Here is a 15,375-nt window from a genome sequence, read left to right on the forward strand (position 1 = left end):
CCTCCCCTCCCCGACAGGCCCTGTTCTGGGCTCCTGCCAGCCCCACCCTCCTGGGGGGCAGGTCCCGCCCATCTCCTGCTGGGACTGCCACCCCTCCCACCCTCCTATTTCCTCTCCAGGATGACCTTTGCCCTCCCTTCAGGGTCAGTTCCCGTCCAAATCACACAAAGAGCAGAATTCATCTCTCCCTTTCTGTACAGACACTGTCACCTGGTCACTCAACACATTATATTCTAATAGTATATTGTATGTGTATCTTTTTAAAAGATTTTAATTTAGAGTTGTTGTTTTTTAAAGATTTTATTTATTTATTTGAGAGAGAGAGAAAGCACATGAGATGGGGGAGGGTCAGAGGGAGAAGCAGTCTCCCTGCTGAGCAGGGAGCCCGATGCGGGACTCGATTCAAGGACTCCAGGATCATGACCTGAGCCGAAGGCAGTCGCTTAGCCAACTGAGCCACCCAGGCGCCCTAGAGTTGTTCTTTTTCTTAAAAGATTTTATCTGTTTTTTTGACAGAGACAGCAAGAGGGAACCCAAGCAGGGGGAGTGGGAGAGGGAGAAGTTGGCTTCCCTTGGAGCAGGGAGCCCGATGCGGGGCTCGATCCCAGGACCCTGGGACCATGACCTGAGCCAAAGGCAGATGCTTAACGACTGAGCCACCCAGGTGCCCCTAATTTAGAGTTTTTATTGAAGTGAAATTCACATAACATAAAATTCACTATTTTTAAAGTGAAGAATTCAGTGATACTCAGCACTTTCATAATGATGTACGACCACCTCCGTCTAGTTCCGGAACATTTTCATCACCCTGAAAGAAAACTCCCATGTCCGTGCACTCACTTCCCAACCCTCACTCCCTGCAGCCCCTGGCAACCACATGTCTGTGGATGATTGACCTGCCCTGGTATTTCATATCCTGGAATCCAGCGCCGTGTGACCTTAGGTCTAGCTTCCTTCACTTAGGATGTGTTCCGGGTTTGCCCACATTGTGTCCTATGGGGGCTCAAGCCACAGAGTGTATGGAGGTGGGAGTCCAGGGCAGGGCTGGTTTCTCCTGAGGGCGCCTTCCTGGGCTGCCAGACGGCAGCCCTCTCCTAGTTTCCTCACGAGGCCGCTCCTCAGCTCCAGCGTCCCTGCTGTCTGTGGGTCCAGCTTTCCTCTTCTTCTAAGGACACTAGTCAGACTGGATTAAGGAGGCTCAGCCAGAAGACCTCATTACAACTCAGTGGCCTCGTTAAAGACCCTGTCTTCCAATACAGCCACATTCTGCAGTGCGGGGGCTTAGGGTTTTAACCTATGAAATTGGTAAGGGGGGCACAATTCAGCCCATAACAATCAGTATATCTTGTTTACAACTTAGTTTTTATGCCACTTTCCACTGTAGAGTTCTCTGAGCACCTGCCCCACCTTTCTTCTAGACTTTAAGCTTGAGGGCATAGCTCATGTCTGTCCTCACAGCGTCAGCAAGCTCTGGGTATCCAGATGCCAAGCACTGTGCCACTGTCCAGACCCAGGACAGGCAGCTGAGTGATCACTTTGTGTCCTCCATCTGCAGTAAGTACACAATACGTGTTTCTCCAATGAACTAATGATCCTTGTAACTGTAGTTGTCAGAGAAGACAGTTTTAAACTAAATACCTGCTTGGAAATTGTTTTGTTGTCATTTCTTTCTGATCAAAATAGAGAAAAGAATTGGCCAATTGAGAGTTCCCAGGACCAGGCAAATGTACTCATTCATTTTCTCCACACATGATGTGTTATGGGGAACAAGTTAAAAATGTGTCACTTGTCCTTCAGGAATTTAGTAAGAGAGAAAATAACCAGAACGTAGGGCAGAATGTGACCAGTGCTCTCAGATGCAGAGAAGGCTTTGGGACGGAGGCAGGATCTGAGCTGAGATTTTAGGGATGGGTTGGATCTGGCCAGGAAGGTATACATGTGGTGGTTCAGGTAGTCATAGAAGATTAGGATTAGGGGGAAGCCGGGGAGGGTTCAGGGAACAGCAGCAGGACAGGTTGGCGGGGTTCAGGCTATAATTACAGGGTGGGAGAGCAAACAGCCGGACAGGACACAGGGCTGTCCCGAGAGCCACCTGGAGCCCCTGAGCCCCCCTCAGGGTGAAGATGGGGGCTGGGGCTCCTGGAAGGGACAGTTCTGGCGGGGACTGTAGCTGTTTGGAGGTGGGTAAGGGCTTGAACCCTGGAGTCAGACCAACTCTGCTATTTACAGGGGCGTGACTTTGGTCAGGTCAGCACTGTTCAGCTGCACCCTCTGTCTCCACTCCTTCGTAGGCGGAATGGAAGGGAAGGAGCCTACTTCATAGGTTTCCGTAAGGATTAAATCAGCTAAGATATGTCAAGTGCTTGGAAGTACACCTGGCTCTGTGTGTGGTAGAAGTGCTGGCTGTGATTATTAGTCACACCAGGTTTGGAGAGGCTGGTGAGCATTCAAAGAAATACTGCTTTTCTTGCAAAACTGAAGTGTATGTGTGAGAATGGAAATCAAGATGTCAGCCTCCCCTGAACTTAGTTGAATAGAATATCTAGAGTACTTATGTCAAGTGTATGCGGCTGGAGGACTGCACAGGGGGTGGGCAGGGCTGGTCATTTTATGGAAAAATAAAATTTCACAGTGCTTCCGTGGGCATCCAGTAATTTGAGCATTATGGCAGAGACGGTGAGGTAGGCAAAATGGGTGTTTCCTCCCTGTGAGGCTAAGTGAGGTCCCCCAAGGGCTGCCCCGAATCCAGTCCTTTTGAATCCGACTACATCACACAACTTGGGAGAGGACCCCAGGCAATAAGCCTCTGTTTCCAGTACCTACTCGGAGCAGGGTGACTCTGGAGAGTGATCTTTTGAGCAGAATTAGTATTTTTCTATTTGTCTATTTCCTAGAAAGTAACTCTGCTATGGTCTGAATGTGTGCCCCCAAAATCCATATGTTGAAATCCTAACCTCCTTTGGGAGGTGATTGGGTCATGAGTGTGGAACCCCCATGATGAGATTGGTGCCCTTTCAAGGAGACCCCGGAGAGCCCCCCCGGCCCCTCCCCCGGCCCTCTCACGTGGGAGGCCAGAGTGGGAAGCTGCGACCCTTGAGCCAGAGAGTGGCCCCCCAGACACGCAATCTGCCGTAGCCTCATCTCGGACTTCTGATAGCCTCCGGAACCGAGAGGAGTAAGTGTGTGTTGTTTATAAGTCACCCAGTCTGTGGTATTTTTGTTATAATGGCCTCAACTGACTCTCGTTTGTTGGGTACCTCTATGCATGGGGCTCCATGCTGGGTGCTTCACTTGTGTTATCTCGGGTGGGGGGCACCCACCCTACCTCCGTGAAGTGCTACTGTGTGACTGGACAGAGAAGGAGACTGAGGCTCAGAGGCTCGGTCATTTCCAGTGTCACTGCCCAGGCTTGTCTGATTGAAGCCGGTCCCACAACGGGCAGCGCTTCTGCCCATCTCGGGGCCCTGGGTAAAAGTGTGAAAAGCACCCCCAGTAAGCAGCATCGCTGAGTTCTAAGTAAGGGAATGTTTACTGCAGATTTGTTTTTATTCTGGAGATAGCAAAAGGGGACCACTTGGAGAATGTTTGGCCTCTGAAAATCACATTTTGAAGTAGGCACCATATCTCAAAAGAGCCCTCACTGGCAAGACAAGCTCTACAATGGGGTCAGAAATGGGAGTAATGGAGCAAAAGGTAACAATCAGGAATAAGCAACTCTCTGGGGCAGTTTGTAACTAATATGGAAATTTTGCTTATATGAGAAAATGAGAACCAAAAGAAATATAAAACAGAGTTCAGGGAAGTTTAGATAATTAATGGTGAGCTCAAGGAGGTTTAGATCATTAATGGCAAGTTAATAAGAAATGTAACTTGAAATACAGAAACAGAATTTAAAATGTTCCAGGAATATTAATGTTTAATGAGACAGGTGAGTACAGCCAAGAGCTTACATATGGGTGCAGAGTCAGGGAGAAAGGAGGTGTTCCTTGGGACTGGGCAGATGAGACAGTGTGTGACTGTTGGGTGGTCTGGGGGCCTGTGGTGATCAAATGACCGCATCGTTGTAAGCCCTGGAAGAGATGGGGTGGGGAGTGCAGCCTCCCACCCCAGTGCAGCTGTCAGAGACATTCTGGATAGCAAAGAGTTTCCCCACATCTGTATCAGTGTTGTTAGCTCACATACCCTAGTGCTTCAGAAAACATCTGCACTGTGTTGTAGGACGCTGTGTCCCAGGCGCGCACGCACGCACGCGCACACGCGCGCGCACACACACACACACAACTTGGACAAGAGTCTAGGAAAACAAAGATTATGTGAAGAAATGGAAATGTCTATAACAAAAAACCCCAGGCAATCAAAGGCATAGAATGAGGTCAAGTGATGATGGGTGTGTGTGGGGGGGGACGGTTGTTATTAGGTGAAAACAGTAGAAACAGGCATTTGTCAAACAGGCATTGTGTGTCTGAGCCCGAACCAGGTGCTCCGTGTCCTTATGAAAGCTTTGCAAGGGCCTGGCTGAGGAAGGGGTTTTTCACCCAGCCAGGAAATGGGTCATCCTGGTGAGGGCTCTGGAACTTGAACTGGGGGCAATCCTGCCTTGTTTTTGGATATAGACTTGAGTTAAGCTGCCCTGGGTAAAAGCTAAGAAAAAGAGAAAATAAAGAGATTTCTCAGCCATCTTTATTGAAATTGGAACAGAGAGGAATGGATAAATCAGTTTGGTAAATATAAGGCCTAACATTTATGGAGTCTTAACCTATTACAGAAAAGCAAGTACAGGGGCGCCTGGGTGGCTTGTCCAGCTTAGCATCCGACTCTTGGTTTCCGCTCAGGTCATGGTCTCAGGGTCGTGAGATCAAGCCCCGCGTCAGGGTCTGCCCTCAGCGCAGAGTCTGTTTAAAACTCTCCCTCCCCTTCTTCTGTGCCTACCCCCGTGTGCCCTCCCTCTCTCTCTAATAAATTAATAAATCTTTTAAAAAATAAAGAAGACAAGTACAGGGGCGCCTGGCTGGCTCAATCAAGAGAGCATGTGACTTTTGACCTCGGGGTTGTAAGCTTGAGCCCCACGTTGGGTGAAGAGGTTGCTTAAAAATAAAAAAAAAATTAAAAATAAATCTTAAAAAAAAAAAGCAAGTATAATCATAGATAAAAGCACTTTGTACAAATATTGATGTTTGGCCAGTCTTTAAAAAATAAATTGGCTTTACTGATTTATGTGAGGTGAAATTCACCTATTTTAATATTTGAGGTTCCATAACTTTTTTTTAAAGTTCAGTGAAGTTTTTCAAATGTATATACTCATGTACTCACCACCATAGTCAGACACAGAACATGTTCATCAACCCATAAAGTTACCCCCGCCCCTTTGCAGTCAACTTTCAGTCCTACCCCCGGCCCGAGCAGCCACTCCTATTTTCTGTCCCTGTGATTTGTTTTTTCCAAAATGTCAGTAGACGTTCATCAGATAGCATCTAGTCTTTTGCATCTGGCCTCTTTCACTCAGCGTATGCAACTGAGATTTATCCGTATTATTACACCTATATTCCTCAATGTTGTAACGCATTCTCAAGTTGATGGACATTTGGGTGGTTTCCAGCTATTGCCTACCGTGAACAGAACTGCTATGGACATTCACGTACAGGTCTTCATGTAGGTATGTGAAATTATTTACCTGGGGCATATTCCCAAGGGTGAGATTGCTGGCTGTGTGGTAAATATATGTATAATTTTTAAAAGATTGTTTTCCGGAGTTGCTGCACTCTTTTCTGAAAGCAATGTATAAGGGTTTCAGTTGCCCTACATCTTTGCTAACACTTCATGTTAGTAGTCTTTTCAATTTTATCCGTTCTGTGATGGTATCTCATTATAGTTTTTGCCTTTCCCTAATGACCAATGACAGTAAGCATCTTTTCATGTGCTTATGAGATTCATGTATCATTAGTAAAGTGTTTCAATCTTTTGCCCATTTTTAATTGGATTGTTTTTCTTCCTCCTGAGTTTTAAGAGTTCTTTGTAGGGGCGCCTGGGTGGCTCAGTCAGTTAAGCGTCTGCCTTCGGCTCAGGTCATGATCCCAGGGTCCTGGGATCGAGCCCCATGTTGGGCTCCTTGCTCCATGGGAGGCCTGCTTCTCCCTCTGCCTCTGTTCCACTGCCTCTGCTCCAACCCCTGCTCATGCTGTATATTCTGGACGTGAGTAATTTATCAGATACATATAGGCGTACACTTTTATTGCACATCACTTTATTGCACTTTGCAGATACTGCATATTTTTTTTTTTAACAAATCAGTTTGTGGCACCCTGTGCCAAGCAAGTCTTTCAGAGCCATTTTTCCAGGAGCATTTGCTCCCTTCATGTCTGTGTGTCACATTCTGGTACCTCTTGCAATACTTCAAGCTTTTCCATTAATATTAAACAGCTGAATAAAGCAGGGGTTAGGGATGCCAACCGCCCCCCCCCCCGCACAGTCCTGCACAGCCCAAAATCTGCATGTGACTTTTAACTACTCATAGCTTACTGTTATCAGAAGGCTTACTGATAACATAAACAGGTGATTAACATGTATTTTGTATGTTATATGTATTACATGCTGTATTCTTGCAACAAAGTAAGTTAGAGAAAAGAAAATGTTATTAAGAAAATCATAAGGAAGAGAAAAAGCATTTACAGGACTGTATTTATCAGAAAGAACTTACATATAAATGGACCCATGCATGCAGTTCAAACCCATGTTGTTCAAGGGTGAACTGTATTTGTTATCTATGATCAGTGATTACAATTCACTGAAAGCTCAGATGGTTAGCATTTTTTAGTAATGAAGGATTTTTAAGGTACGTATGGTTTTTTATTCATAATGCTATTGCACACTTCATAGACTATAGTATAGTGTAAACATAACTTTTATATGCTTGGGAAACCAAAAATTTCATTTGACTTTCTTTGTTGTGAATTGCAGTGCTTTGGAATCGAACCTGCCATATCTCCAAGGTCTACCTGTGTGTGTTTTGGAGATAGTTTCCCAAGCTGAATTTGCCTTTCCATTTAATCATCAGAGCCTTTTGAGAGCAGAAGATTTTGATTTTGATGAAGTCCGACTTATCCATGTTCTCTGTTTATTATTTGTACTTTTTGTGTCCTGTTAAAAGCTTTTCTTCTAGAATTTTAGTCTTTACAGTTGTATACATTTTGAGTTAATTTAAGCATATGGAGTGAGATAAGAGGTTTTTTTTGTTTTGTTTTGTTTTGTTTGCATACAGGTATCCTGTTATCCAACACTATTTGTTTTAAAGACTGTCCATTCTTGAATGACCTTGGTACCTTTATCAAAGTGTGGGTCTACTTCTAGGCTCTCTATTCTGTTCCACTGATTTTTTTTAACCAGTTATTTTTTATTGAGATGTAATTCACATGCCGTAAAATTCACCATATCAAAGTGCATGATTCAGTCGTTTTTAGTATAATCACAAGGTAGCGCAACCATCACTACTGTCTAATTCTACATTTCCATTACTCCAAAAAGAATATTCCATTGATTTTTTTCCAGCTTTGTTGAGATGTAATTGTTGTATGAGTTTAAGGCATACAGTGTGTTGGTCTGTTACATTTATATATTGCGATATGATTACCACCATAGTGTCAGCTAATACCTCTATCGTGTCACATGTTTATCATTTTTTTTTTTAAGATCTTATTTATTTGAGAGAGAGAGAGCACAAGCAGGGGGAGTGGCAGGCAGAGGGAGAAGCAGGCTCCCAGCTGAGTAGGGAGCCCGATGTGGGACTTGATTCCAGGACCCTGGGATCATGACCTGAGCCGAAGGTAGACACTTAACGGACTGAGCCACCCAGGCATCCCAAATCATTTCTTTTTTTTACAGTTTTATTTAAGTAATTGCTACGCTGATCATGGGGCTTGGACTCAGAACCCTGAGATCAAGAGTCGCATGCTCTACCAACTGAGCCAGCCAGGTGCCCCTATCATTTCTTTTTTATGGTGACATTTAAGATCTATTCTCTTAACTGTCCAGTATATAATACAGTGTTGTACACAGTATTCACAATGCTGTGCATTAGATTCCCAGAATGTGTTCATCTTCTAACTGGAAGTTTGTACCCTTTGACCAACATCTCCCCATTTCCCCCAGCCCCAGCACCTGGTAATTACTGTGCTACACTTTGTTTCTGCAAGTTTGGCTTTCTTACAGTCCACATATAAGTAATAACATAAGGTATTTGTCTATCTCTGACTTCTTTCTTTCAGCATAATGCCCTCAAGGTCCATCCGTGTTGTTACATAGAGCAGGATTTCCTTCTTTTTCATGGCTGAATAGTATTCCACATATCACACACACACACACACGCACACACGCACACACGCACACACACACACATCTTCTTTATCCATTCATCTGTTGACAGACATTTAGGTTGTTTCCATATCTCGGCTGTTGTAAATAGGGCAATGAACATGAGAGTACAGATATCTCTTTAGATATATACCTGTAAGAGGGAGTACTGGATGATATGGTAGTTTTGTTTTTAATTTTTCTGTGACCAAACATGATTTAGCCATACTGTTTTCCATAATGACTGTACCAATTTATATTCCCATCAACAGTGTACAAAGGTTGCCTTTTCTCTGTGTCCTTGCCAACCTTTGTTAGCTCATCTTTTTGGTGATAATCATTCTAAATGGTGGGAGGTGATACCACATTGTGGTTTAGATTTGCATTTCCCCAATGTTGAGCACCTTTTCATGTACCTGCTGGCCATTTGTATGTCTTTGGAAAAATGTCTGTTCAGTTCCTCTACCCATGTTTTAATTAGATTGTTTTTGTTTTTTTCATTATTGAGTTGTATGAGTTTTTTTCAAATATATTTTGGATATTAACCCTCTATCACATATATGGTTTGCAAATATTTTGCTCCATTCAGTAGGTTGCATTTTCATTGTTGTTTCTTTTGCTGTACAGAAGCTCTTTAGTTTAATGTAGTCGCACCAATTTTTGTTTTTGTTACTTGTGCTTTTGGTGTCACATCTAAAAACTTGCTGCCAAGACCAACGTCAAGGAGCTTTCCCCCTGTGTTTTCTTGTAGGAATTTAAGTTTCAGGTCTTATTTTAAATCTCTAATCCACTTCAAGTTAATTTTGTTGTGTAAAATGAGCATTCAATTTTATTTTTCTGCATGTGGCTGCTCAGTTTTCCTGACACCATTCATTGAAGAAACTGTCCTTTTCCCATTGTGTATTCCTGGCTCCATGTCCAATATTAGTTGACCGTGTGCCGGGGTTTATTTCTGGGCTCTCAATTCTGTTCCATTGTCCATGTGTCTGTTTTTATGCCACTATCATACTGTTTTAATTACTATAGCTTTCTAGTATAGTTTTAAATCAGGAAGCATGATGGTGATGCCTCCAGCTTTGTTCATCTTTCTCAGGATGACTTTGTCTATTTGGGGACTTTTGTGGTTCCGTATAAGTTCTAGGATTGTCTTTTATATTTCTGTGAAAAATGCTGTTGGGATTTTGATAGGGGTCGCACTGAATCTATACATAGCTTTGGGTAAATGGACATTTTAACAATATTAATTCTTCCGATCCATGAACATGGGTATCTTCCCATTTATTCGTGTCTTCCATTTTTCTCATCAAGGTATTATGGTTTTCAGTGTACTGATCTTTTACCTCCTTGGTTAAATTTATTCCTAGGTATTTTATTGTTTTTGGTGCTTTTGTGACTGGGATTGTTTTCTTAATTTCTTTTTCAGATATTTTGTCACTATTGTATAGAATACAGTCAATTTCTGTTTGTTGATTTTTGTATCCTGCAGCTTAACTAAACTTCTTGATTAGTTTTAACAGTGTTTTGAAAGATTCTTTAGGATTTTCTACATATAAGATTATATAATTTGCAAACAAAGACAGTTTTACTTCTTCCTTTCCAATATGGTTGCCTTTTATTTCTTCATTTTCCTGATTCCTCTGGCCAGGACTTCTACTAGTATGTTGAATGAGACTAGTGAGAGGGGGCATCCTTGTCTTGTTCCTGATCTTAGAGGAAAAGCTTTCAGTTTTTCACTGTTGAGTATGATGTCAGCTGTGGGTTTGTCATATATGACCTTTATTATGTTGAGGTATGTTCCTCTGTACCCAGTTTATTGAGAGTTTTTATCATGAAAGGATATTTTGTCAAATGCTTTTTCTGCCTCCTATGGAGATGATCATCTGGTTTTACCTTTCATCTTATTAATGTGGTATATCATAGCTGTTGATTTGTGTGGGTCGAACCATCCTTGCATCCCAGGGATTAATCCCACTTGATTATAGCATGTGATCCTTTTAATGTGCTGTTGCATTCCATTTGCTAATATTTTGTTAAGAGTTTTTGCACCTATATTCATCAGGAATATGAGTCCATTGTCTTCTTGTGGTGGTGTTTTTTAGCTTTGGTATCAGGGTAATGCTAGGCTTGTAAAATGAGTTTGGGAGTGTTCCTATCTCTTCAATTTTTTGGCTGAGTTTGAGAAGGATTGGCATTAATTCATCTTTAAATGTTTGATAGAATTCAATAAAGCCATATATGGTCCTGGACTTTTCTTTGTTGGAGGTTTTTGATTGCTGATTCAATCACCTTATTTGTTATTGGTTCATATATTCTATTTCTTTGTCATTCTCTCTTGATAAGTTGTATGTTTCTAGGAATCTGTCAGTTTCTTGTAGGTTATCCAATTTGTTGGCATATAACTATCCATAGTAGTCTTCTGTGATCCTCTGCATTTCCGTGGTATCAATTGTAATGTCTCCTCTTTTATTTCTGATGTTATTTACTTGAATCTTTTTTTTTTAGTCTAGCTGAAGTTTTATCAATTTTATCTTAAAAAAAAAATCCAGCTCTTAGTTTCATTTGTTTTCTATTTTTTTTGACTTCTCTTTCTGCCCTGATCTTTATTATTCCCTCCTTCTGCAACCTTTAGGCATAATTTTTTCTTCTTCTCCTATTTCCTAGAAATCTGTCCTCTACTCTGTTACTATATGTGTCTTAAAAATGTAATGCACCGGGGCGCCTGGGTGGCTCAGTCGGTTAAGTCGGTCTGACTATGGAGCCTGACACAGGGCTCAGTCTCATACCCTGAGATTGTAACCTGAGCTGAAATCAAGAAGCTTAACCAACTGAGCCACCCAGGTACCCCTGCAATGCACTTTTATGAAAGTGTAACGCATCAGGAAAGTGTGGAAATCATGTAGTGTGATGGATTTCCTAATAGGAACACACCATGTCAGCAGCATCTAGATCAGGTGTCCTCATGTCTTTCCTCAGTGGTAAGCACTGTGCTGACATCCAGCAGCAGAGATGAATCTGGCTGTTATTCATGTTCATATACACACGGTTGCACAGGATGTACTATTGCTCCCTGACTTCTGTCGCTCAGCACTACTCACGGTCATTGTCCATTTGTCCCCACTGGTTCTGCACAGTGTACCACTCTTTACTAGCCCGTTCTACTGGTGATGGACTTCTGGGTACTATCTACTTCTGAGCTGTTACAAACGGTGCTGATCAGAGTCTGCCTGTCACTTTTTGGTGCACTTGTGTTGACATTGCTGTGGAGCATCTGTCTGGAGTGGAGTGGCGGGATCGCTGGGCAGGCACAGGCCCAGCTTCCGTACATGCTGAGCAGTCTTCCGTGGGGTTGTATTAGATAATGTTTTAAGACAGAAATCTTACCGTGTCACCTCCTAGGCTTAATACCTTTAGTTGCCCCCATCACATAGGGCTGGAAGCTGGGGCTCTAGTAACCCGGGCCCAGCCTCCCTCCTTTGCCTCTTCCCCTGCGGTCCTGGCCTCACTCTTATGCTCTGGCCCCCAGGCATGCCCAGGCTACTCTCCCCCTGCTCAGACCACCTTTTTGTCCCCTAGCCATCCCCTGACTTGTGCCCACCTCTTCCCTATTTCTCCTCAAAGATTCTGCTGTTCAGATAGTCACTCTCCTTCAGGACACATGATTGCCCTGCTTCCCCAGGCAGGTCTCATTGGCCTCCCCACAGTGTGTCCTAGCATCATCTTTTAATGTATCGCCACTGCTTAGCACCCGGGGAGGAGGTGTAGTCTGCCTGGGCTGCATCAGTCTTGCTCCGTCCATGAGGTAGGGACCAGCTCTCTGAAGTACTGTCTTTATTCCAAGATGGGAACAGTGGGAGGGTGGGAGGGAGAGAGAAATTCCTTAACTCAGAAATAGTTGCAGTCATTGTTACAGTAATATAGTGCCAAGTTGGCATGAATTTTGAAGCATCAGCTCCTTTGGGCCACTGTGGCCCAGTGGGGCCCTGCCCCTCCCCCGCTGCCTCCGCACCATGGTCACGCTGGACAGCAGGGCCCAGGGGTCCTGGCTGGGGGCCCATTCACGAGACTGGTAGAGGGCTGCACAGCTACTTCAACTAGGACTCTCAGTAACCCTTCGTTTGTGGTTTGTGAAGCATGGCCTTAGGAAGTGGGGTTACTGCTTGCTTCCTCTTTTTGGGGAGACTCCTGAGATACCAGATTGACATCTGCTCCTTCAGCTCCGGGGGGAAGGAGCCGGTTCTTCCTGCTGCCGCTTGACCACAGGCTGTCCCAGGGTAGGGGAGGGTGGAGAGGAGAGAGACCTTATTTTCTTGTCTTTGTTGTTCATATATACGACATGTTTCTTGGGTTTTATATATATATGAAAGTCACTTTGGGCAAGGAAAAAGTTCCTACAGACAGAAAACTAAAATTCTTGGGCTATTTGATTAGGAAAATGCTTAAGTAAACACAGTGGTAGCTTCCCTGAGTCCTTCTGTTTATCTGAAAGAACATTTATAAACCTTAAAAAAAAATGCAGTAATGGAAAACAAAGCTATTGTTCTGTTGTTTTTGAAGTGTTTGAAAAATTGTTTAAACTGAATACAGCAGTATCTATTCTCTGATAACCACAAAGTAGCAACGAGGGATTTTTAGATTCTCACTGGATTTTGCTCTTCCCGGAATAGACTCTGTGTTAGCTTTTAAGGGCTTTTTAAAAGCCAAGTATAGACCAAATTGTGCTTTTTAGTAATATTATGGTCCTGGGATCCACCCCTGAATACTAGAGAGGCCAAGGTGTCATGAATCCTGAGGAAGAATGGTGTGTTCGGCCTCAAAGCTGCTGGTTTCTGTCCACTGATCTTAGTGGTAATGTGGCCTTTAAAGTGGCATTTAAAAAGAAAAAAATTCTGGTGGGGGTTTCGTATATGAAAGGGTTGGATTCAGTTAGTTCAGTGCATCCAGTTCCCTTGAAACCCCAGTCATTCCAACACAACATGTTTTTCTAGTAGTTTTGGACCCGAAGAATTCTAGCTGCTGTCAGCAAACTGAGCAGCTGTGTGTTTGGGACTCACAGGGGTGTGAGTAAGCGGACCCACTTGATGTATTTAAAAGCATGTTTAGTAACACAGCCTTCACTCCTCCCCCACTTCTTTCTTGGAATTGTTTTAGCTGTTCTCTCAACTGTTTTAATTGAGGGGACAGGTAATTTAATCAAAAACCCCATTCGGCTTAATTTTCTGTGCTTTTATTTTTTTAAAAGCTTATTTCTTTTTAAAAACTGTTAAAAAATAGAGATCCATGTGTCACGTGTGGACATGGGGGTCATTCTTTGGCGCACCTACAGGAGTTAGCTCCCCTCTGATTTGCCTTCCTCTTTCTTGCCTATCAGACCACGTCCAGGTAACCAGCAACTTTGCAGAGAATTTAAACTGGTTTTAACCATATTCTTAGCTAAAGGTAGTTCTGAAGGTAAATCTGTTACCAAATGAATTGAATCCTGAATTCTAGAGCGCACTGGAAATGGGAGTTTGGATTACTGCTGATTCCCAGTGCGCTGGCAGCGCCAACCATCAGGGGAGCCCTGGGGTGGGAGCACAGTCCTGGTTAGCACCAGACAAACCAGTGGGGGAGCCACATGTGCTGGTGGTTTCTGGGTAACGCTCAGGGTTCCTTTTGTAGCACAGATGGTGTTCCGGAGCTTTGTAGTTGTATTTGGTGGTCATCTTTCAGAGTCTTTTTGCTAATTCATTCTGTCCCACATCACGGGAAGAAGCCTGTGATTCGCTGTCCCGTGGATCCTGGGTCCCAGGGCAGCCAAGCCCGGGATACCCGCGTCTCTCACTACCAACCGCTGCGGCCTTGCCCCATTTGGCTGGGTGAGGCGGGTCCCCCTGACAGTTGGCCGAGCTTGGCTTTGACCTCTGATTTCTCAGCTCTCTGTCCAGTGCCGCTTCTGGGAGGCTTGTTCCTCCAGAGCTATGAAATACTGTATTAAGTATAGGGAGTGTGGGCTCAGGCCTAGCCAGGAACCCTCACCTGCATTTGAAACAATTTTATTCACTTTTGGGTAGGCCTGACTTCTAAGGTGGTTATCTAAGAGTTGTTTAAATAGGTGTGTGTTCTCTTCTTTCTAGAATAGTTAGCAAGCCACCTAAAAAGGAATGGCTTTCTCTGACATTTTGTAATAGTGCTTTTGTGTTGCTTCAGACTTAAATTTAAGTTGTATTTCCAAGTTCCCCATTTCTCACCTAAGAAAGCAGAACAGTTGAATAAAAACCACTTTGTTAATATAGCCTTAAAATGTTTCTGAAAAACAAAACCTGTTAGATGGTACACTGACAGATAGTCATTCCCTTGCCCTCCATTGCTTTTGGCGTGAGTTGTCGCTGAAGGAAAACAAAGACCTTTGGGGGCAGACAAGGTAGGTGGGACTTACCTGCTTCAAACCAGACCCCTTGGCCCTTTCGCCATGTCCTGAGGATGGACGTCAGGTTGGGACACGGCACAGATCCTTGGCTCTTTCTCCTTGACCTTGTGCCAGGCAGAATGAACATATTTGAGCAACTGCCAGCATGTCGGTTAAGAGCTGCACTCTTCTCTAGCAGGCTTGCAAACGTATTCTAAATGGCAAATCATTTGCTGTATTTCTTAGTAGCCAAGTGTGGGAAACCTCTGCTTGGTCAGCAGCAGTGTGGATGGGCCCCAGGTAGGTCATGATAGCTGTGAGCCCCGAGTCTGAATCCCGGGAGCCATGCCTCAGAGCTCACTGCACCCTCGGCCCTACCTCCTCGGGCTGCTTCACCTGCCACAAGCCCAGAGACAGACCCCGAGAAGTCTGTTGGCCTTGTTTCACTGCATGTTGGGTTCCAGAAAGTGACTAAGTTTAAGGGAGGCCACCACAAATCCTAAATAAGAGATGGGAAGGTTTTGCTGTTGGTTGGGGATTATGAAGCATGTCGAACTCAGATAAGAATATAATCCGGTGATAGTAATTATAGACCAAGAGGCCAGCAAATTGTGTTCCTTCTATGATCTCAATCTTTTTCTTTAGAT

At 43.8% G+C, this 15,375-nt stretch overlaps 1 protein-coding gene across 6 annotated transcripts in view; it reads left to right on the plus strand.

The window, feature by feature from the left end:
- GGACT (gamma-glutamylamine cyclotransferase) overlaps positions 1–15,375 on the plus strand; it is a 49,340-nt gene that overhangs the window by 17,380 nt on the left and 16,585 nt on the right. The window contains exon 1 of one of the 6 annotated variants that reach the window (XM_073894343.1): positions 1,464–1,554. The exons of 4 other annotated variants lie outside the window; for them this stretch is intronic. Coding sequence is in view for 1 of the 2 variants with exons in the window: in XM_025874781.2 (XP_025730566.1) it covers positions 12,138–12,142 (5 nt within the window). In the remaining variant the exon portion in view is untranslated. Of the gene's footprint in view, positions 1–1,463; positions 1,555–12,094; positions 12,143–15,375 lie in introns of those variants that run through there. One more of the 6 variants, XM_025874781.2, reaches the window with a different exon arrangement.

The sequence above is a fragment of the Callorhinus ursinus genome, unplaced genomic scaffold (genome assembly GCF_003265705.2).
Source record: "Callorhinus ursinus isolate GAN/ISIS: 27379988/994484 unplaced genomic scaffold, GSC_fseal_2.0 scaffold7, whole genome shotgun sequence".
NCBI lineage: Eukaryota > Metazoa > Chordata > Mammalia > Carnivora > Otariidae > Callorhinus > Callorhinus ursinus.